This window comes from Carcharodon carcharias, chromosome 12 (assembly GCF_017639515.1).
Source record: "Carcharodon carcharias isolate sCarCar2 chromosome 12, sCarCar2.pri, whole genome shotgun sequence".
NCBI classification, from domain to species: Eukaryota; Metazoa; Chordata; class Chondrichthyes; order Lamniformes; family Lamnidae; genus Carcharodon; species Carcharodon carcharias.
Genome location: NC_054478.1, coordinates 81306930 through 81331735, shown reverse-complemented (window position 1 = coordinate 81331735; position 24806 = coordinate 81306930). Strand labels below are relative to the sequence as shown.

The 24806-nt window shown below is 44.1% G+C and overlaps 1 protein-coding gene across 1 annotated transcript in view; it reads left to right on the top strand.

Moving 5' to 3' along the window:
- dnah9l (dynein, axonemal, heavy polypeptide 9 like) overlaps positions 1-24806 on the top strand; it is a 393205-nt gene that overhangs the window by 134038 nt on the left and 234361 nt on the right. The window contains exons 21-24 of the mRNA XM_041200867.1: positions 8291-8418; positions 22739-22887; positions 22995-23145; positions 23438-23569. Coding sequence (XP_041056801.1) covers positions 8291-8418; positions 22739-22887; positions 22995-23145; positions 23438-23569 — 560 coding nt within the window. The remainder of the gene's footprint in view (positions 1-8290; positions 8419-22738; positions 22888-22994; positions 23146-23437; positions 23570-24806) is intronic.

The window sequence follows — 24806 nt, the reverse complement described above, 5'->3', positions numbered from 1 at the left end:
ACTTAGCTTTAGAGTAGCCTCAGGATCACAGTCTGGTGAGCACATCGCACTGTCTGATCCACAGCAGGCGGGTGGCATGGAGTTCCCAGATTTCTGCCACTTGGAGGACTGCTGGAGGCCAGGAATCTGCTGAGTGCGAGTTGATGAACGTCTAGACTCAGTCATTCCTCAGTTGCTGGATCTGCAAAGGCAAGCTCAAGAACACAAGGAAGGGATGGCCTCTGCACTCCTCAGATTGCAAGGCATGATGGAGGAGTCTGTCCGCCTTCAGCCTGAAGTGATAGCGCCGGCATGCCGACCCTCCAAGGTCAATACTGGTAGGATGGTGACTGCCATGTAGACATTGGCCCAGGACATTGTTCCTGACTGCTATATGGGCTGAAATCCATTGATGATGACATAATTCCTCCAACAGTGTCAACGCAAGGGGTGGGGCAACGCAGCTCGACCTCATTCCAATTTCCCCTTCTCCTCAAGGAATCAGCCAGGGGCCTTTGGGTACCCATAGGGAGGAGGATCAGTAGGTGTACCCCTAGGGGCCATCTACCCAGGTGACTCCGGGAGTTTCCAGCCCATCCAAATCCCCTCTTCCTGTGGCCCAGCAAATCCAGCTCCACAGGCCTAGGAAAGTGCCACTGCCACACAGCAGAACCATGAAAGCAGGCCAGGGCCCTTCAGGTCTCGACCCTCCAGAGGACGCCTGCCAAGATCATCACAGACAGGGCGTAGCAGTCAGCAGGCTGCCTCTGCCTCCGCAGTGAATGTCGGGGATAACCAAGATGTAGCAGCAGGGTTAGGAATGTTCAGAAGATGTGGTTGCACGGGTGTTAATCATTTGTACATGATGCTCACTATTGTAAATAAATTCACAAGAATGTCTCCTTGCCTATGATTTTTTGTTCTGATGAGCAGTGTTCATGTCACCCAAATGTGAAGCCTTGGTCCCTGCACAAGATAAAGACAGGTGTTTCAGTCCAGATCCTCCTCCCTGTGTCTTGTGCAAACTTCCCAGCAACTGATGGTGTTCCTTCACTATCCCTGGTCACATCAGTCATGTCTGCACCTCGACGGAGCTTATTATTGCTGCCTGAATGTCCTGGCCAACAGTACAGAGTTCCATCATTCCGTCTGTGTGCTCTCAACAGCTCTGAGGTGGTGTTGGCCCCCAATTTCATCAACATCTGTGTCCGGTGGCAATGTGGTCCTGAAGGATTCAGCTGATGAAGGATCCATAGGATCAGGAGAAGTTAAAATTTTCCCACTGCATCTCCATGATATGACTCTGTTCACAGAGATCAAGTGCTCTGCCATCAGCCGGACCAGAGTCAGACATTCACATTAGCTATATGAGAATCTATGGAGTTCCCCACAGCACATCATCATCATACTCCTGGAATGTAGTGACTATGGGCATCCACTGCATTTCCATGACTGGAGCCTTTTCACAGAGGATATGTGCGCTGCCATTGGCAAGACAGGTGTTAAACGTCAAATGGTGTCTCCTCACTGCATGTTGTCATTATCTTCCACGAATCTAGCAGCTATGAGGGCCTCCCGAATATGCCTGCCTCGTCTGGCCAGTGTGATAGCCTCATCGCCATCATCCTCGCCTTTGAGGACGTTCTCACCCTCATCTCTGTCGATGTCCTCCTCATTGAACCTCCAGATGATGTGTCGCAGTGTCTGCAGCTTGGCCTCCAGTTCAATGACCGAGCTGAAACTCCTCAAGCTGTTGACACTTACTGCTGACATGTTTGCACTGGATCACACCAGCGTCCAGGAAAACCCACATTCTGCAGATGCAACACATCACCTGCTGGGCCATCTTTATTATGTGTTAATTAACTTATTTTTCTTAATTAATTTATAATAAACACTGCTACTCCTGATAACCTTTACTACCTCTAGTAAACCTTACAACACCTAATAAAACCTTCCAATTACTTTGAAATTACACAAGTTTTGACGATAAACAGGCAAATATTCACCAAACAATCAGTTATCTGTTTTCCTGTGATATTACACTTTGTTTTCTCTCAGATTGCAGCCACTCTGTTCTGGAGCAATGTGTTGGATTGGATTGGATAGCTCTTCTAGATGCTGCTGACTGCCTCCAGGTCCTCCTTTCACCCACTCTTCCAGGTTCTGCTGACTGTCTCTAGGTCCTCTTTTTGCCTGCTCTTATATATCTTATAATCTGGCATATCCCACACTGGCATCAAGCTGGAGGATCAATCCATGAGGAGTGTAGAAGGAGCAGCAACAGGTGTATTCAAAAAAGAGGTGCCGACTTGGTGAAGCTATGCTACAAAACTACATGCATGCTAAATAGCAGAAGCAACATGCTACAGACAGAGCTAAGAGATCCCACAACTAATAGGTCAGATCATGTCTCCACAGTCCTGCCATATACAGTACTGAATGATGGTGGACATTTAAACAACTAATGGAAGGAGGGTGCTTCATGAAGATTCCCATCTTCAAATGATAATGGACCCCAGCATGTGTTTGCAAAAGACAAGACTAAAGCATTTACAACCCACTTCAGGTAGAAGTGCTGAGTAATGATCCATCTTGGCCTCCTCCTGATGACACTGCCATCATAGATGCCAGTTTTCAGCCAATTCAATTCCCTCCACATGATATCAAGTTGAGTGCAGTTGAGACAGCAAAGGCTATGGGTCACAAAATGTTCCCAGCTGTAGTACTGGAGACTTGTGCTATCGCAATAGCCGCAAAAGCTATTTCAGTACAGCTACAACACCACCTGACAAAGTGGAAAAATGCCAAGGTATGTCTTTTCCACAAAACTAGGACAAATTCAAGCAGGCTACTTACCACCCCATCAATCTACTCTCAATCATCACCAGAGTGATGGAAGATGTCACCAATTGTGCTGTGAAGTGACACTTACCAATAATGTGCATACCAATGCTGAGTTTGGATTTTGCCAAAACCACTGAACTGCAGACCTCATTACAGAGATGAATCCCAGAGATGAAATGAGAGTGATTGCCCTTGACACTAAGGCAGTATTTGAGTGGCACCAAGGAGCCCGAGCAAAAATGAAGCCAATGGGAATCGGGGTAGGTGGGGAGAAACTCTCCAATGGTTGGAATCATTTCCTGTCACAAAGGAAGTTGGCTGTGGGTATTTGAGGCCAATCATCTTAACCCCAGAACATCACTGAGGCAGTTCCTCAGGGCAGCTGCTTCCTCAATCACCTTCCCTCCACCATAAGAAGTGGGGATGCTCACTGATGATTGCCCAGTATTTAGTTCCATTCACAACTCTTCAAATACTGAAGCAGCCAGTGTGCATATACAGCAAGACCTAGGCCAGGATTTTATGGCCCCGCTGTGGCTTGTCGACCCCTGGTGGATGTGGCAAGCCATTTAAATCCCCATTCAGTTTGGCGGGACAGTAACATCTGGCCGGGCGGGAGGGGCCATAAAATCCTGGCCCTAGATAGCAGTTTTAACTGGTACCTGGCATGTAGCATTTGCACCACACTCGTGCCAGACAATGATCATCTCAAACAAAAGAGTGTCTAACCACCTTCCCTGACACTTGATGGCATTCCTATCAATGAATTCCCCCACCATCAACATCCTGGGTTACCACTGACCAGAAACTTAACTGGAACAGCCACATAAATCGTCTGGCTACAAGAGCAGGTCAAAGGCTGGGAATTCTGCATTGAATAATTCACCTCTAGATTCCCCAAACATTCCGGCTGTATAAAAGACACAAGTCAGAAATATAGAACATTTTTCACTTACCTGGATGAGTGCCGCTCCTACCACTCTTAAGAAGTTCAACATCATCCAGGATAAAGCAACTGAGTTGTTGGCACCCCATCCACCACTTAAAACATTCACTCCATACACCACCACAGTAGTCTGACTGCAGTGCATATCATGTATGAGGAACTGCAGCAACTCACTAGAGACTTTTCAATAGCACCTCTCAAACACCTACCAAGTCACACACCTTCTAGATTTGGTAATATATCTCTTCCTGCATTGTTGCTGAGTCAAAATCCTGGAACTTCCTTCTTAACAGCAAATGTGGGTGTACCTACACCAAGAAGGTGAATCACCACCTCCTTTGCAAGGCCCTGCACAAAACCTCTTAATCCTCACACCCCAGCCCCTCTTGAGAATGAACTGGTGAAAATTTTGGGGAGAGGCCATTGAGGATATCCCAGCTGCACAAGAAAATGTTATGCGCTATTCTGCATCCATAAAATCTGCTTAATCTCATCCTACTGCATCCTGCATTAATTGTCAGCATTATTGTGATGGGATGTAACTCTATATTTCAAGAAATCATTTCTCTTTCCTCTTTCCTCCCTTTAGATATGCCTGAGAAAGAACTCATAGGCTCCAATGTATCTGCCCTTCCATTCCATCACACCAATAATTACTCACCATATCCCTGCTGACAACCAGCTCAAAGAATATCTACCCAGGGAGCTAATGAAAGAACAAAAATTGGAATTATGTATCACCTTTTATGACCTGAGGATATCCTAAGGCACTTTACAGTTAACTAAGTACTCTTGAGTCGTAGTCACTACTGTAAAGTAAGAAAATCTGGTAGTTGGTTTGCATACACAGTAATGAGATAAATTACCAGATTATCAGCTTTTGGTGAAGGTGTTTGAAAAATAAATGTTGGCCAGGACACCAGAGAAAGTTTTTAAGGCCAACAGCACTGCACAATCTCTCTCCCCCAATTGATTCCTGGACAGTCATTCTGTCTGGTGCTTACCCAAGCCACTGAAAACAGCTGAACCTAGAAGTGCCACCAGGTTCAGTTGTGGTCAAGTCAGGCAGAAGTAAAGTGTACTGTTTGATTTACACTGAGGCAATCAGCAGGGCCCAGGAGAGTGGGGTGCAGATGGTGCCAAATACCAGGGCCTGGGGGCTAGGGGGAGCCTGGCCTCGTTGCTCCACATGGAATTTCTTGTTGTCCCCTAGCAGTCAGGGTTTCAGACCTGAAAGACCAAATTAAAAAAAAATTGGAAACTTCAGGCTGAGTTCCAATTTTTCATAAAGCTGGTCTGTTAGGCCAGTTTCATTGAATTGCTGCACTGTTGTTTCTGACCTTTGGGCAGCTTTGTGGTTCCGATTTCTTTTTTTTTGCAAATCCCACCAGAAAACCACAAACCTGCCCAAAGATCAACAGCAGCAGTGCAGCAACTGAGAGTGTTATTGGTTGAAAAATGGTAAGTCAAATCTTTATTTTAGAGTCAATTGGATGGTGGTAGAGGGATGTGGGGAGATGATCAGGGGAGGTTGGAGGTTGTAGCAGGGGTGAGGGAGGTTGGGGGCTGTTGGAATGGTGGGGGAGATGCTGGGGGCTGCTGGAGGGGTGGGGGATGTTGGGGCCTGTTGGTGGGGTGGGGGGAGGTTGGAGGTTGTCAGGGGGGTTGGGGAGATTGGCGGGTGTTGGAGGAGCAGTTGGCATGGGTAGGTTGGGGTGTAGGTGGCGGGATAGTGGGGTGGCGTGGGGTGGGGGTGTCACTTATTTTGGTATTGGAGGTTGTTATTCATTAGTTATATTTTTTCCATTTTAGATTAAATTTTTTCCCATCGGCGATTTGGGGGCGGGGCCCACTTGCCTACAGGAAAATGATGCAGGTTGACAATGGGAGGAACTCCCGACTTCATCCTGGTCCATTTAAATATTCAGGAAGGCGGGTGGACAGCAAAATCAGCTGTCCGCCCGCCAACCTGTCAATGGCCAATTAAGGCTATTGACAGGATAATTAAGCTTTTTAAGTGCCCTGTCCTTAAGGTTGGCAGGCAGGCCAGGAGCCCCAGCGGGCTTCTGATAATACATGAAACCTCATCCACCAGCGGGATGAGGTTTCATGTCCGTTTTTAAAAACTTAAAAAAAGTTTATGTGCTTCTTATTAACATGTCCCAACTCATGTGAGATTGTCACATGAGGGGGACATGTTAATAATTTTAATCTTTTTCTAATTTTTAAGATTTTTATACTGTCAGTAATCTCCCTGAGACAGCACATAGTCTCAGAGAGATGTGCGCTCTTTCGTGTGCATGCGCGAAAGAGCGCACTTTGACAGATGGGGAATCTCTCCCCCCCCGCACAGGGAGCGCATAGTGCTTCCTGTTGGGCAGGCCGCTGGGCAGGCCTTAATTGGCCCGCCCACTCAAAATGCAGCAGGTCCTGTTTCGGTGACAGTTCAGCTGCCCACCCGCCACCAAGCTGGTGGGGCCCGCACCCATCAAGGTAAAAATTCTGGCACAGTGTACAACACAAATTGTATGACAGTTTCTGGGGAAGGGGAAACAAACCAGTTCTTGAGTTAAGGCCATACTGAATTTATGTACTTTGTATCATTCTTCTCTCAAAAATTCAGATCAGCAATTCAGTCGATTGTACATTTTTCTAAGCTGCTGGTAGATGTCTGACTGGCAAATCCAGGCGATGGTGCAATTAGCATAAAAGGAACAGATGCCATTTATGGTATATTGCGGGTTGGCGCCAGAGAAGTCAGAATGATAAGGTTGTACAGCTACAGAGTTGAATTTTTTTGTAAATGTAATGATTTCTTTGCAGCCACTTTCCTAACATCAAGTGATTGCTTTGTGATTTAGAGAATTAGCATTGGGCCTCCAATTTCACCAAGGATACAGTCACTCTGCTTACTGCCTGCAAGTGTAATGAAAGAAAAACAAAACCTACATTTATACAGCACATTTCACAATGTCTCAAATGGCTTTACAATCAATTAAATACCTTTGAGTTCAGTTGCTGGTACAACATAGGCAATATTATCAAATGGCAGAGCAAGATTGAGGGACCGAATGACTTACACCTGCTCCTAACACGTATATCATTCTGGATCGAAGAGATGATCTGGGTTAGATGGCCTTTGTCATCCATAAGTATCTTGCAAACAGAGGATGGAATCATGGCTGGAGCTCTGTTTATTTTGTTGCTAATGGAAGTTTACTGTGAGCGGGCTTTGTGGGGTGAAATTGCAAGGACAGGAGTACATAACAGGCTCATAGTGAATCAGTAACCTGTTTTACACTGCACATGATTCTCAAGGGTCTTTTCCATTAACTTCAGTCGTGTCCTTTTGTCTAGTTAGTATTATCCCACTCTATCTTGGTGCTTTTATGAGATTTTTGAGGCATTGAAATATCGTGATAAAGGTGTGTTGCATAGTAAATATTGAAAATATATTGTATAAGAAGCAGCAATTAGCGGGGCCTTCAGACTTTCTGATCAAGCATACACAGATACAATTGTGAATCATTCAGTTCTCGTCCTCTGGCCTCTTAAAAGCTGTGTTGCACAAAGACAACTAAGGACTCCAAAGCTTCTCACCAACAGTGACACCCTATGTTGTTCAATCATTCCACTTTCTTGTTCAGGAGTCATTTGATCTTTCTACCCTGTGAGATTACTTATAAAATAGAATCCAAGTACACCCCTTCTATGAAATAATTATGTTGAATAATATCATGCACCGAGGCAGAAGGAAGTCTTCTATTTCTTCCACAGAATGGAAAAGATCTTATGCAGTTTATCCGAGTTGCAAGTATTGATTCATTCCCCCAAATATGGATGTACTGTCACCATGCTCAAATGGTGCTATGTGCAGAACATGTTAATGAGGGTTGAGGCAGTCGCCAAAATCAGTGTTATCATCTGCACAGTGTTATAAAAAATCATTGGGCTATTTTCCTGTCAAATTAACAATATTGCAAGCTGCTGATAAAGTAAAATTTGTACCCACTGGTTTGTTTAATAGTCATGGTGGGATCACATATAGGACTCACACAAACTAACACTGCATTATATCATTGCTGCTCTTAATATTAATGACCTATGCTGCATATATATCAGGTGATATTTGTACCCAGATGCCAACAAAGGATGTCATAATTTTACTGGTGCCTTTCTGTGATTGGTGAATTGATTGTTGAATCTTGAAAGGGGGAAAAATGCCATGCATGATCATGTAGGAGGTTAAGTGGGGGAGTCTGGGGAATAAAGGGCCTGGAAAGAGGAGAAGCACCAGGGCCCATGATTTCTCTCCCTGGCCCTGGCAATGAGTGAGGAAGAAACTAGTATACAAATTGAAGTATATTTTTGCTAACAATGCACTGTGATAGTAATGTAGGGTTTGTTGACTCTGAAGGAGGCTTCTTGTATTTCATTCTCCGTGGAACTGTTTTTTAACCACAAATAAGTGTATATTCTTTCAGTAATGAATTTTTATTGGATTCCACAAATGAATAGGCTTGTTTTCAACTACTATGAGGGAACTTTCCAGTATTGCTCATGGGGGTCCAAAGTGGATTGTTTTAGATGGAGATATCGACCCTATGTGGATAGAGTCGCTCAACACAGTAATGGATGATAACAAGGTTAGTAGTTTACATGTGATTAAATTGTTAAAATATCAGGAGCAATTGTTTCTGCACAGTTTCATATTTTGTTATAAGACAGTGGGGTTAAGTTCTAGAGAACCCACTTTTGACACCCACCATCAGCCTGACACAGTAAAAGGATGTGGTCCAAGGAAGCCAGGGTAATGGACCTCAAACCTCACCATAATGAAGATGACACCTGTGGGAGAAGGCAGCAATCAGGTAAGTGGTTGGAGGTTGAACAAGAGGTAGGTACATTGATGGTCTCGGGATTGCTGTCAGGGGCACAGAGTACAGAGGGAGATCAGGGCCTCTGAATTGATGTTGCTGGATGGTGGTGGAGAAAAGGTGGTTGTTAGTGGTTAGGCTGGGGATCTTGGGACAGGGCAGCTTGCATGGGACCAGGAGCAAAAGTGTTTGTGGTAAGTACCTAGCTTATTTTTATTTGTGTGATGCTTAAATTGGTTTTACCTGCATTAGCTGCCTCAAGGAAAACCAAAGTTGCAGCAAGAACCTGAAGCAGTTGTGAGGCACCTTATTTGCAAAAAGATTCCTCTTGTTCCTCCTTACCCAGTATAAGAGACGGGGTATCCTTCTAATCAGAGGTGAGTGCACAATTCCTACTGCCATTCTGGCCATAGGAGACCCAATTTAAATCCTACAAACTTTTCAGTGTAGTTTTACTTTTAACCAAAGCTCCCTTTTACATGAATTAATTCAATGAAAATAGTGGTATTGGAAGAAGGAATATTTTTACCTTTTAGAACAAAAAAGTAAAGCAGTAAACAAATTTTTCTCCAGGGCAGAAGTTTGAACATGTAAAAAATGTTGGGTAGAACTCTGTGCCCACCCCTTTGGCAGGTTTGGTGGTGGGAAGAACACTTAATCAGGTAGGAGTGGTGAGTGGGTAACATGCTGCCTTCGCACCTCTGCTCCGATTAGGTCCATGACGGGAAGGCCCACAAATGGCCTTCCCACCCTGCCGCTAATTAAGGCCTTTAAATGGGCAATTAATGCAATTAATGCCCACTTAAGGTGCTCATCCTGCCACTGCTGATATTAACCCAGTGATTGCCAGGGTCTTGCCACATGGGAAACATGACAAGCAAGCCTGTGCGGGGTTGCTTGTGGGCTCCTGGGAAGGGGTGGGGGTAGGGTCCCTTGCTCAAAGGCACTTGGTGCCTAATCAAGGGACCCGGCATCAGAAAGGGGGGCCTGCTGGGAGCCACCCCTTTTCCCTTGCTGCTGGACCCTACCACCTACACCCCCCCCCCCCCCCAACAACTCCAGCGCCCTTCCCCATAATCCTAGGCCACAGGTAGGTATCGTACCAGCAGCAATCACTGCCTCCCCTATTGCACTGCCACCCAAAACAGCTGCCAGCCTCTGGCTGGCTGGCAGCTCTTGGCAGGCAGGACTTGCACCTCCAGGGTCCTTGCTCCTGGGGAAGGCCTGTCAAGTGCCTTAATTCAGCAAGCCTGCTCTAAAATAGGTGATGCTAGACCCTTGCTGGCTCTCCGGTTGGCAGGCGAGACCCCTATCGCCTTCATTAAATATCACCCGTTGTGTCTTTACCATATCTGGTTGACCTCTTGTCTCTATTATATTATGTCTTGCCCTTTTTGAAAAATTATTACCTCCATTATCCCTCGTTCACTTCATTTTGTAAGTTTCTGTCTTTTTATTCGAACACCATCACTGTTAACATTAGCCGGGGTAGCCAAGAAATGTTGCTGTTTGATGGAAACATATTAACATGCATTAAATCATCCACCAATTTATATGATTGCATTATGAGTCAAATAAATTCAGATCTTTCATAGTTATGGCAATTGTTGATCCTGAGAGAAATCCAGAAAAGTAGAGCAATTATACAGAAAGAGTTGCTGGAGGAGGTATGAATATTTTCTCCTCAGTGCATCACTCAAAGAAAGAAATGAGAAAGAATCTCCACACTGAGGAAGAGTCAGAAAACTAATGGGTTTATACTGAAAGCAAGAAGATGGATGTCTCAATCACTCAGCCTGCAGTAAGAACATAAGAACAAAAAAAATGAGCAGGAGTAGGCACTCAGCCTCTTGAGCCTGCTCCCGCATGCAATATGATCATGGTTGATCTGATTGTGGCCTTAACTCCACTTTCCTGCCTATCCCCCATAACCCTTGACTTCCTTGTCAATCAAAAATCTATCTTAACTCAGCCTTGAATATATTCAATGACCCAGCCCCTACTGCTTGCTGGAGAATCACAGAATATTACGGTGCAGAAGGAGGCCATTCAGCCCATCATGTCAGTACCTGCTCTCCGAGTGAGCATTATGACTTAGTGCCATTCTCATACCTTTTCCCCATACCCTTGCATATTGTTTCAATTTAAATAATCATCTGGTGCCCTCTTGAATGTCTTGATTGAACCTGCCTCCACAACATTTCGAGGCAGTGTATTCCAGACCTGAACCACACGCTGTGTGAAAAAGATTTTTCTCACATCATCTTTGCTTCTTTTGCAAATCACTTTAAATCTGTGCCCTCTCATTCTCAATCTTTTTACGAATGGGAACAGTTTCTCTCTATATACTATATCCAGCCACCCTCATGATTTTGAACACCTCTATCAAATCTCCTCTTAGCCTTTTTTCCAAGAAAAACAGTCCCAACATCTCCAATCTATCTCCATAACTCAAATTTCTCACCCCTGAATTCCAAACACTAATGACCCACAGAGACAAGCAAGTCCTCCTCTTTGTCTTAAATGGGAGACCTCAAATTTTGAAACTCTGCTGATATTACTGTACTACAGTCTGGTTGGGGTGTAAGGAGTATCAGAGAGCACCCTCACAGGTGGTCTCGCCACACTCTTTGGAGTGGCTTATCCTGCATTGGTCCTCACCTTCAAACATCTGTGGCTCCAAGTAGGTGTTAGCATGCAACAGCGCCCACACCACGGTAAACTGCTTTGACAGGTGGGCCAAACCAGGTAAGGGTAGCCATTGGGCCTCCTACCCACAACGACTTAGGGTTTTCTTTAAGATCTTTTATGTTCTCCCCACCCCCACTAGAGCTATACCTTGAGTGCCCTACCATCCATTCTTAATTAGCACATTCGTTTAGATAATATCACCAACTTTAACTTTAACACCTATGTATTCTTTTGTACTATTGTTGTTGACATCTTTTGATGATCTGCTTCTATCACTGCTTGTTTGTCCCTACAACCACACCCCCACTCCACTTCTCTCTCTCTCTCTTTCTCTCCGCCCCCCACACACACACCTTAAACCAACTTATATTTCAACTCTTTCTTGGACTCGAACTCAAGTTCTGTCGAAGGGCCATGAGGACTCGAAACGTCAACTCTTTTCTTCTCCGCTGATGCCGCCAGACCTGCTGAGTTTTTCCAGGTAATTCTGTTTTTGTTTTTGTTTTGGATTTCCAGCATCCGCAGTTTTTTTGTTTTTAGACTTAGGGTTTTGTCTATCCTGGCATATGAAGACTGATTCCAGTGGACTGGGTAGATGAGACCAATCTAAGGTCCAATGATCTTGAAAATCGGTCAGCACCATGTTCTGGAACGTGTAGAGTTTGACAAGACACAGAAGATGTCCTGGCCACCCATATCTGGATCGATCTGCAGCCGTCTAGATGCAACTTGTCACTGGGCCAAGATAAGTCAGGATGAGAGAATGAGGCTGACGATGCTCAACCCTCTCACTATAAGCCAATCCATGCGCAAGTCATGTTCACCATCCTTCATCTATCTGTCACAAGTCCTGTGGCGATGGATGAGTGACATAGCAGCAACTGTGGATTCACTGGGTGCTGTAGCTGGGAACCTGTACACAGGCAGCTCAGGTCATAGGGTTGTTTTTCACTGGAAGGAAGCAGTGGTAGAACTCGGCAGTCCCCTGAGCAACTGAGCAGCTCTTTTCAGGACCACACTGCTCACCTCCCTAGTATGAGGAAGGGGCCAGAAAAGGTGGCCTAAACACTGACTGCTTCACCTCCCTGGCCAGCAGGGATCCCATCAACATGGTCAGAAGTCAATCTCAGAAAAGAAAGAAAAGGTAACACCGACAACCATTGACACACGGAACACTCGTAGACAACACCGCAGTCGACTGACCTGAGAGAAGAACTGCTCTTGTCGGTAGAGAGCTAACTAGGTACAATGTCCAGATTGCTGTCCTCAGTGAGACTCATCTATCTGAGGAGGGGCAGCTCAAATAAATCGGAGCAAGTTACACATTTTTTAGAGAGTTCGTGGAAAAGGAGAGCAGCACAAACCTGGCTTAGGCTTTGCTGTCAGGAACCATCTCATCGGTAAGTTGACTTGCCTTCCCAAGGGTGATAATGATTGTCTGATGGTGCTTAAAGTTCCCCTACATGGCAACATGCAAGCCACTTTCACCAGTCTGAATGCCTGAACATGGCCAACCCTGATGAAGTCAATGATAAATTCTCTGATGACCTCCATTTGATTGTTACTGTGCCAGAGTCAGACATGATAATCATTCTTGGTGACTTCAGCATGAGAGTTGGTGCAGATCGTCAGGTATGGGGAAGGGGACATCGAAAAAAATTGGGGCTGGCAGTTATAACAACAATGGTCTCCTCTTGCTGAAGCTGTGTGCTGAGCATGAGCTCATAATCACCAACAGAGTTTTCCACCTCCCTAATCGCAACAAGACATCTTGGGTACACCCCTGTTCTGTGCATTAGCATCTAATCAACTATGTCATCACCAGGCAGTGGGACAGGCAGAATGTGCGTGTAACAAAAGATATGTGTGGCACTGACTGATGAACTGACCACCATATTATCATTCCAAAGTTGAACATCAGGATCTATTTCCCTGAACACCTCCAAGGCAAGAAGATCAAGAAACTTCTCAATGTCTCAGGACTCAAACAGGCAGTCATGAAGTAATCTCTCACAGAGAAAATTGAGAGTCACCTGTGTGCAGAGAAAATGGGACACTCACTGCATTGAGGATGACTGAGTGACCTTCAGGGATATAGTCTAGTCCACTGCTGTAGAGACCCTTGGTCCTATCTTTCATAAGCATAAGGATTGATTTGATGAAAACAAAGAGGTAATCCAGAAGCTACTGAAGGAGAAACATCATCTCTGCAGGTTTACTTCAATGACAAGTCATCACTATCCAAGTACAATGCCGACTGAAACATCTGCCGGACTATGCAATGCAAGCTTAAAGAGTTACAAGACACTTGGCTGAATCAGAAATCAGACAATCTTCAGTCATATGCAGACCACAATGATTAGAAGAGATTCTACGATACTCTGAAATCTGTCTATGGGCCACAGTCTACTGGTTCATCACCAATCCTCAGTGCCGATGGATCAACATGGCTTTAAGACAAAGCCCAATTTCTAGAAAGGTGAGCAGAGCACTTTAACCACATCCTCAATTGGCCTTCAAACCAACAAAGAAGAAGCAATCAACAGGCTGCCATAGGTTGCCATCAACTATTCTCTTGATGATCCTCCCAAGGTGTTAGAAACGATGAACTCAATCAAGCTCCTGTCTAGTGACAAAGCTCCAGGAGCTAATGTTATCCCAGCTGAAGTTTACAAAGCTGGAGGTCAATGCCTGGTCAAGAAACTCACTGAACTCACTGAAGTCTATATGGGAGCAAAGAACCATCCCACGAGAATACAAAGATGAGTCCAAGCAGTCCAAGTCCTGTACAGGCAGAAAAGAACTCATCAATATTGCAACAATCATAGGGAAATTTCACTTCACTCGATCACCAGGAAAATCTTCACCAGAGTCCTACTGAACCACTTAGTGCAACATTTTAACCAGGATCTGCTGCGAGAGAGTCAGTATGGTTTCTGAAAAGTTTGAGGAATCACTGATATGGTGTTTGCAGTTAGCCAACTCCAGGAGAAATGCCAAGAACAGAACATAGACCTGTACCTCACATTTGTTGACCTGACCAAGGCCTTTGACACAGTCAGTTGTGAGGGGCCTTTGGAAGGTAATGGAGAAATTTGGCTGCCCTGAGAAATTCATCTCAATGGCTCGACAGTCCCATGGTGACATGCCTGTGTGTGTGTCCTGGATGATGGGAAGTCTTCCGACCCATTCTCAGTCACTAATGGAGTTAACTAGAACTAACCCTCTTTCTTCAGTTTTCTGATGCCTTCCATGATGACGATCCTGGCATCAAAACCAGATATTGCATGGACGGGAAGCTGCTCAGTGTGAGATGACTCCAGGCAAAGACCAAGCTCTCTAAGGACATACTTTGTGATTTCCTATTTGCCTATGACTGTGCACTACCTGCAGGTTCAGAGTTGGACATGCAATGTAGCAGGCACTTGTTCTTCAATGTATGTGGCAACTTCAGCCTTACGATCAATACAAAGAAAACTGAAGTAATGTCCCAGCCTGCTCTAGAAAATCCCTATTTCAGGACCAAGGTTCAGTCCATGACTCGACCTGCCAACAGTGGATAAGCTCACTTTTCTCAGCAGCACATTTTCCCGAGCTGTCAATACTGGCAATGAGGCATATGCAAGAATGACCAAAGCAAGTGTAGCCTTCAGCAGATTTTGAACATCAGTCTGGAATGAAAAGGAGTAAGTCTACCTACCAAACTGAAAGTCTATTGAGCTATATTCCTGCCCATTCTTCTTTATGCATGCAAGACTTGGGCAGTGTACCAGCGCAATTCCAAGAAGCTCAACCACTTTCACTTGAGCTGCCTTCAGAAGCTTCTGAAGGTCAGATGGCAGGACAAAATACCACACACTGAAGTGCTCGCCTGAACTGGCATGCCAAGCATCCACACCATATTGGGAAAGTCACAACTGAGTTGGGTTGGTCATGTAGCTGGAATGCCTGACACTCACGTACCAAAACAAACTTTCCATGGAGAGCTTGAGTGTGCTCTCATGGTGGTTAAAAGGAGTTCTACAAGGTCACGCTGAAGGCTTCACTTAAGAGTTTTGGTATCAACTTTTGAGTCCTGGGAGAAGCTCGCCTAGGATTGCTGTATCTGGCACAAGCAAAAATGGCGCAGCCTCTTTTGAAAGCAAGCTCATATCAGAGGCAGAGAGAAAACACAACGAGAGGAAATCCCAAGCCAGCAACCTGTCCAAAACTCAACCATCTGTGGTAACTTGTCCTATTTGCAGCAGAACCTTCCCTCTGCATGTCAGCCTTAGCAGTCACCTATGTACCCATCAGAGCCTGAGCAAACATCCCAGATGAACAACATGGCCATCTCACCTCAATGGACAAACAAGAAGACAGTCTGTGAATCATATGTCCCATCTCTAACTTCTTAAATTTCCTCAAGGCTGCTTTAAGGCTAGGCCTCCTTTCACTGACTGAAATCAGCCCTGTTTTCTCACTGACTCACTATATCAGAGAACAGCTTGCATGCTCCCTGCTCATCCTTTCAAATTAGGTGCCATGGATTGCTCATTGGTTGCTCCTCATTTTATCAGTTACTTTTTTAAAAGACTGGACTATACATAACTATCAGCAAAGAATCTGCTAAAGGGATAAGAGAAACTGACTTTCCAAATTATCAGAGGGCAAGTCCTCAGGGCAGTGAGTGAGGGACTGATTAGTGACTTTGTGGAAGCCAATGACATGTGGTTGTTTTGATTTTATTTTGCTCGCACCTCATACTCAATGACTACCTGTCAGCCACACCTATTCATCTAATGCAGGGTGCCATTGCTACTGTGGGCAGAGCCATTTGCTGCATATCCTATGGTCATATGTATGCCCTTACTCATTTCTTAGAGGCCTCTTAAGATGAAGCGACTGATATTGCTGAACAAGGTGAAGAAGTTGTAATATCATATCAGAAGCTGTCAGACACTTAAGACACTGCAAGCAACAACTCAGATACATCCACTGTAGAGAGATAGATATGGGGCAGATAGGTGTGCAGGCTCAACGGGCCATATGGTCTACTCCTGCTCCTATTTCTTTGTGAGCAGCGGCTGAAACACTGAACATCAATTAGAAAGAGCAGGTGTAAGTAGTAGTAGATGAATAACAATGAGACGGGGCTTAGAGCCACATGGACAACTTCTACAGGGTTGATTGATTTGTACCTCAAAGGGGCTCCAACCTGAGTTACACTCATTATTCGGCTGAACCTTTTCATAGCTCCCTACATAGAATGTCAGAAAACATACAGTGGCACTTCCCCAATGACAATGTATACATTTGAGAGGATTTCAAGAACTTGCAGAGCACCATGACATGAATAACAACTCCAGGGAATCCCAAGAGAGGCAGTGGCATAGTGGTGTTATCACTGGACTAGTATCCCAGAGACCCAAGGTAATACTCTGGGGACCTGGGTTTGAATCCCACCATGACAGATGATGTAATTTGAATTCAACAATAATCTGGAATTAAAAATTTGACTATGACCACAAAACCATAGCTGATTATCATAAAAACCCATCTGGTTCACCAATGTCCTTTAGGGAAGGAAGTTTGTTGTTCTTTCCTGGTCTGGCTTACATGTGACTCCAGGCCCATAGTAATGTGGTTGACTCTTAAATGTGCCTCTGAACAAGGGCACTTGGGGATGAGCAATAAATGCTGGCCTGGCCAGTGATGCCCACGCCCCATGAATGAATAAAAAATGAGTGAAAACTCAAATTCTAATGCAACTTTCCTCATCAACATGGCACCTGACATAATTGAAATCTTGACAGGAGACTTTTATCTACCTAGGAGATTTTTATATATCTAGGAGAACATCTCGATGACAGACTTCACACACGCATGGATCCTAGGCCATTTGTAAAGGGCACCCTGCAATTTGGCATGATGGGAGGAGAGACAGTGAGAATCCATTAGCCTCCCAGCAGCCCTCTTGAAGGCTTTGCAGAAGGCAGTTATTGAACAGCAGCAGTCACATAGCACAGATGAGCTGCTGACAGCAGTGGAGAGACCATCTTGTGATCCAGAACAAATGAGGGCATAGTCACAAGTGAAATAGAAGGTTCTCAATGAGGAGCAGAAAACTGGCACCACACCTGTTCCTCCAGCTGAGGTGACACTTACAAGAAACAGATGTCCCATCCCCTACAATTTAATTGAAAAGACATAGGTTGATGCAGAGGCATGTAGAATAGTGAAATAAGCTGATTGGACCTTCCGTTGGATATTTGATGATGACTTGTTGGCTATGGCCATTGCTGTTGGGAAGGCATTTAGTGAAGCTGAGAGGACTTGGCCCAACATTTTAGTTATGGCCTGAGTAAATTACAGGGAAGCCTTTAAGATTGTTAACGTTGGGACTGCGGAGCTGCTTTCAACTAAAAGTGCAGTTAATCAATGCTTCATGCACCAGTCTGACTAACTGTAGTTCAGTACAGACCACTTCTTTTTTATTTTAGTCATTCATGGGACATGGGCTTTGCTAGTTGGGCCAGCATTTATTGCCCATCCCTAAATGCCCTTGAGAAGGTGATGATGAGCTGCTTTCTTGAACTGCTGCATCCACAGTGCTGTTAGGAAGGGAGTTCCAGGATTTTGACTCGGCGACAGTATAGGAACGGTGATATATTTCCAAGCCAGGGTGGTGAGTGACTTGGAGGGAAATTTCCAGGTGGTGGTGTTCCCATCTATCTGCTACCCTTGTCATTCTAGATGGTAGTGCTTGTGGGTTTAGAAGGTGCTGTTGAAGGAGCTTTGGTGAATTATTGCAGTGCATCTTGTAGATGGTACGCACTGCTGCTATTGTGCGTTGGTGGTGGAGGGAGTGAATGTTTGTGGATGTGGTGCCAATCAAGTGGGCTGCTTTGTCCTGGACGGTGTCAAGCTTCTTGAGTGTTGTGGGAGCTGCACTCATCCAGGCAAGTGGGGAGTATTCCATCACACTCCTGATTTGTGTCTTGTAGATGATGGACAGGCTTTGGGGAGTCAAGAGGTGAGTTACTCATTGCACGATTCCTAGCCTCTACCTGCTCTTATAGCCACAGTATTCATTTAACTAGTCCAATTCAGTTTCTGGTCAATGGTAACACCCAGGATGTTGATAGTGGGGGATTCAGTGATGGTAATGCCATTGAACGTTAAGGGGCGCTGGTTGAATTCTCTCTTGTTGGGGATGATGATTACCTGACACATGTGTGGCATGAATGTTACTTGCCACTTGTAAACCCAAGCCTGGATATTGTCCAGGTCATGATGCATTTGGATGTGGACTGCTTCAGTAGCTGAGGAGTCGTGAATGGTGCTGAACATTGTCCAACCATCAGTGGATAACCACACCTCTGACCTTATGATGGAGGGAAGATCATTGATGAAGCAGCTGCAGGTGGTTAGGCCGAATTCCTTCTCTTACTCCACCTCCTTTTTCCTTTCCTCCCCCTTCAGAAAATAGAATCATTGAATAGAATTATAGAATGCTTACAACACAGGAGGAGTCCATTCGGCTCATCTCTGCAAGTACAATTTAGCCAGTCCCACCACCCCCCGCCCTTTCTCCTACTTGCAAATTCTTTCTCTTCAGGTGCCTATCCTTTTGAAAGTCACAATTGGATCTGCCTTCATTACCTTTTCAGGCAGTGCATTCCAAATTATAACCTCTTGCTGCGTCAAACAGCTTTTCCTCAGGTTGCCTATGGTTTTTGTTTGGTCAATCATCTGTGTCCTCTGATTCTCAATCCTTCCGCCAATTAAAACAGTTTCTCTTTATCCATTCTGTCTAAACCTCTCATAATATTGCCAACAAGAATTCCCCCCTTCCAATATTGAAGTTGGGGGGAGCAAAGACATCTTTAAAACTTCCTCAAGGCTGTAGATGAGGAATCCTCTTGATCTGCCTAAACCTGCATCAACATGGATTATTCTAAGAGAATTTAGATTAAGCAGTATTATTATTATCATTATTTCTTTTTCCTTTGGCTATAGTGTGGGTGATCTGGATTGGGTCATTAATAGTAGCAAATGTTAACCCTACCTCACCCCCACCACCTTCATTACAGCTATTGATTATTAGTAAATGGTCATTGGCCAACAGTCCTTGTAGAGAAGAAGTCCCACCTTCACATTGAGGATACCCTCCATTGTGTTGTGTGGCATTGCCACCATGCTAAATGGGATAGATTTCGAACAGAGCTAGCAACTCAAAACTGGGAATCCATGAGGGAGTATGGGTCATCAGGAGCAGCATTATATTCAACCACAATCTGTAACCTCATGGCCCGGCATATCCATTACTTTACCATTGCCATCAAGCCGAGAATCAACCCTTGTTCAATGAAGAATGCGGCAGTGCATAGCAGGAGCAGCACCGGCATACCTAAAAATGAGGTGTCAACCTGGTGAAGCTACAACAGAGGACTACTTGCGTGCCAAACAGCAGGAGAAGCATGTGATAGACGAAGCTAAGTGATCCCACAATCAACAGATGAGATCTATACTCTGCAGTCTTGCCACATCCAGTCATGAATGGTGGTGGACAATTAAACAACTAACAGGAGGATAAGGCTCCATAAATATCCACACATCAGTACAAAAGACAAGGCTGAAGCATTTGCAACCATCTTCAGCCAGAAGTGCCAAGTGGATGATCCATCTCGGCCTCTTCCTGAGGACCCCAGATCACAGATGCCAATCTCCAGCCAATTCAATTCACTCAACGTGAAATCAAGAAATGGCTGAAGGCACTGGATACTGCAAAAAGCTATGGGCCCTGACAACTTTTCAGCAATAGTACTGAAGACTTATGCTCCAGAACTAGCAGCGTTCCTATCCAAGCTGTTCCAATACAGCAGCAACACTGGTACCTACCTGGCAATGTGGAAAATTGCCCAGGTGTGTCCTGTCCACAAAAAGCAGGACAAGTCCAACAGGGCCAATTACCACCCCATCTATCCACTGTCAGCCATCAGCAAAGTGATGAAACTGGTTGTTGACAGTGCCATCAAGTCACATTTACTCAGCAATAACCAGCTTACTGACGCTCAGTTTGGGTTCTGCTAGGGCCACGCAGCTCCTGACCTCATTACAGCCTTGTTCCAAACATGGACCAAAGAGCTGAACTCAAGAGGTGAGGTGAGAGTGACATCAAGGCAACATTTGCCCATGTGTGGCATCAAGGAGCCCAAGCAGACCTGGAGTCAAAGGGAATCAAGGGGAAAACTGGTTGGGGTCATACCTAGCAGAAAGAAAGATGGTTATGGTTGTTAGAGGTCAGTTATCTCTGTCCTGGGACATCACTGCAGGGTAGTGTTCTAGGCCCAACCATCTTCAGCTGCTTCATCCATGACCTTCCCTCCATCATATGGTCAGAAGTGGGGATGTTTGTTGATGATTTCAGAATGTTCGGCACCATTTGCGACTCTTCAGTTACTGCAGCAAGACCAGCGCAACATTTAGGCAACATTAAGTGGCAAGTAACATTCACGCCACACAAGTGCCAGGCAATGACTATCTCCAGCAAGAGAGAATGCAGCCATCTCCTCTTGACATTCATCGCTGAATCCCCCTATATTAACATTCTGGGGGTTACCATTGACCAGAAACTGAACTGTTGTGGCTATAAGAGCAGGTCAGAGGCTGGGAATTCTGCAGCGAGTAACTCACCTCCTGTCTCTCCAAAGCCTGTCCACCATTTACAAGGCACAAGTCAGGAGTGTGGTGGAATACTCTCCACTTGTCTGGATGAGTGCAGCCCCAACAACATGCAAGAAACTCGACACCATCCAGGACAAAGCAGCCTGCTTGATTGGCATCCCATCCACCACTTTAAACATTCACTTCCTCCACCACCAACACACAGTGATAGCAGTGTTTACCATCTACAAGATGCAGTGCAACAACTCACCAAGGCCCCTTTGACAGCACCTACCAAACCTGTGACCTCTACCACCTCGAAGGACAAGGGCAGCCGATACATGGGAACATCACCTGCAAGTTCCCCTCCAAGCCACACACCATCCTGGCTTGGAACTATATCGCCAGTCCTGCATTGTTGCTGGGTCGAAATCCTGGAACTCCCTTCCTAACATCACTGTGGATGTACCTATACCACATGGACTGCAGCGGTTCAAGAAGGCAGCTCACCACCACCTTCTCAAGGGAAATTATGCATGGGCAATAAATGCTGACTTAGCCAGTTGCACTCACATCCTGTGAACAAATACTTTTTTTTAAGTAGTGTTTGGGTAGTTTTAATTGAGATGCTGTCAAAAATTCGTACACTCACTTGAATCTCACTTTAATGCATCTGGTGTTTCCCTTCAGAGGCAGTACCCTGGAGAAAAAAGCAAACATTGCTGATATAGTTCCTGAAATAATTAGATCTGGTACCTATCTGTGTATCAAGTAACCAGGTTACTAACAAACAAAATTTGACCAATATTTAATTGGAATTTATGTATTTCATTGAGTTGGAAATGAGACAGAAGAGGCATTCAGAAAAGTTTTGCCATGTAGAAGGTTGAAAGTTAGACTAGGAAGGAATAGAGTAGGAATGGCAGGAGGTGAAACTGTGATTAAAGCAAAGAATTTGACTTGGAGCATGGTGTTGGAGGTCATGGCCTAGAAGTTGTAGAAGGATCAAACCAGGGATATTCACGAGGGATAGGGTATGGCAATAGTCAGATCTGGAAGCACATTAGTGGGATTGTCTTATAGAGCTGGGAGATCATTGGCTTTGGCATCATTCACTGAAATAATTCCTGTGTGAGAAGAAGGGCTGGTATCTTTTTATGTTTATTTCTTCATGCGTCACCATGTAGTGTGGGACTAGAATTTTGTAAGGATAGGTTTAGCTTATCATTAGTGAATTAGTTGGATTTGCCTGTTTAGACTCTGTTTTAGTTTCTGTTAGTTTCTGTTAGCAGCCACATATGACCAGATTTATTGAACTCACATTCTGTATTGCTAGTCCAGTATCTTAACTCTTGTTTTGGGAGAATTGATGTCTCAAAGTACACAGAACATTAGGGTTGCTGGTGGTGTGATGAGATGGGTGCAGTGGTGGGGGTCTGAAGTATTTTTAATTCATTCTATATTTAATTTTTATGGGTTATATATGTTGCGAATATTACATGTGCATATTTTCAGCCAGTTAAATATCAAGATGATTTTCAAGCAATATTCATAAATGTAGTCACTTAGTTAAGATGCTTGCCAAAAATGGAGCTATTTGATTATGTAATTTTCTTCTACTTGCGACTTATTGGTATTTGCCGATAAAATCAAATTGCTTTTGGCTGATTCCAGTTTAGTTATTGGGTGTTCAGTTGGTAACTTAACAGATAAGTAATTCTTCACTTTAATATTTTCTTTCTGTCTCTAGGTACTGACCTTAGCTAGCAATGAACGTATATCTTTAGCGCCATCCATGCGGTTATTATTTGAAATCAGTCATCTACATGCAGCAACTCCTGCTACAGTATCCAGGGCTGGTATAATATATGTCAACCCACAGGATTTAGGATGGAGTCCGTAAGTAGAAAGTTTATTTGTACCTTACTCTCAATTCTCCGAGCTGTTTAATTTCTTGAATACTATTCTTGTAAACAAATTTACCATCAATTTTTGATTCTTTGTAGGTATGTCACTAGCTGGATTGACACTCGCAAAGCCCAGTCAGAGCGAGCTAATCTTACTATACTATTTGACAAGTATGTTCCCTTCTGTCTGGAGCAAGTGCGTTGTAATCTTAAAACCATTACTCGAGTTCCTGAAAACAGTATTGTACAGGTACAAAGTAGAATTTTTAACTCGTGCACAATATAATAATGGATGTTTTGAAAGTTTCTTTTCAGAGTGATAATATTTTGGCATATAGGTTATGTTTACCATTTTTTAAAAGTTCTTTTGAAAAGTCATTCTTATGCTGGTTAAAGCTATATATATTTTCATGGGGTCTTAAAAATTAAAACATAGAAGGAGCCCTTTAGGACCATTACACCTGTGCGAATCTAGATTTATATTATGTTGGTGCTGAACTCTAAATTTTAGATTGTTTCACAAAGCTACTTTCTTCTTGTAGACTTTATGTTCTCTACTAGACTGCTTATTAACCCCAGAAAATACACCTCCAGACTCTCCTCGTGATATCTATGAGATGTTCTTTGTATTTGCTTGTGTCTGGGCTTTTGGTGGAGCATTATTCCAAGATCAAGTAAGTATTAATGTGTCATTTCTTTGTTTCATTTTTCTTTTATTGGAACGGTTAATTAAAACAGTAGCTTAAATGTAAAGTTATAAATAATCATAAGCGTAATAGTACTGCTAAACACCTGATAGAGAGCTATTTAATGAACACTATCTTAAAAAATATTAGTGTTATTAAAATAAATTGGGCATTTAAATGCTCATTGCTATCTATTAATAATTTTTTAAAGCCAGTGAAGATCTAAGAAATGCTGGGTTAGTTCACTGAGGAAACTTTTCTATGTTCAAATTATATACTTGCTCATCATCTTCATATCTCAATTGCATAACAGTGCATTCATGAGACAAAAATAAATATCCATAACCCTGAACATTTTCTGGATAATGAGGTGAGGGCAGGGGGGGGAGGTGGTTGGCAGGGGGTGGGGGGGGTGCGGGGGAGGTGGTGGGGGCGGGGGTGGGTGTGGAAATACTGTACATTAAACATAAAATGCTGAAAATCCAGAAAATAATTTCAATGGTGACAAAATACTTTTTGAAGATTATTTTTTGCAAAGTACATTTTAAGCAGGATGGGTTTAAACAGTAAATTTGAAAATAAGTAGAATTTTCAATTTGATTAATTTAAAGAATAAAAAAAGTAAAAAAATTGTATCAGAAGCGTTGTGTTTAGAGAGATATCCATCTGTCGGAATAACGTCAGAACAGGCAAAACTTCGCAATTTTCTGTGGTGTTTATCTTAAAATTCACCCAGTTTGTCTGTAAGCTATTTCAAAACTGCTCTCCTTTATTTTTTCCCAAATTTTGCTTATCCTTTCATGGGATGTTAGTACTGTTGGGTAGGCCAGCCTATTCCTAATTGCCCTTGAGAAGGTGGTGATGAGCCATCTTCTTGAAATGTTGCAATCCAACTGCAGGCACATCACAGTGCTGTTAGGGAGGGAGTTCAGGATTTTGTCCGTGTGGTGTAGGTACACCCACAGTGCTGTTAGGGAGGGAGTTCAGGATTTTGTCTGTGTGGTGTTGGTACACCCACTGTGCTGTTAGGGAGGGAGTTCAGGATTTTGTCCGTGTGGTGTAGGTACATCCACAGTGCTGTTAGGGAGGGAGTTCAGGATTTTGTCCGTGTGGTGTAGGTACACCCACAGTGCTGTTAGGGAGGGAGTTCAGGATTTTGATCCAGTGACAGTGAAGGACTGACAAAATAGTTCCAAGTCAGAATGGTGTGTGGCTTGAAGGGGAA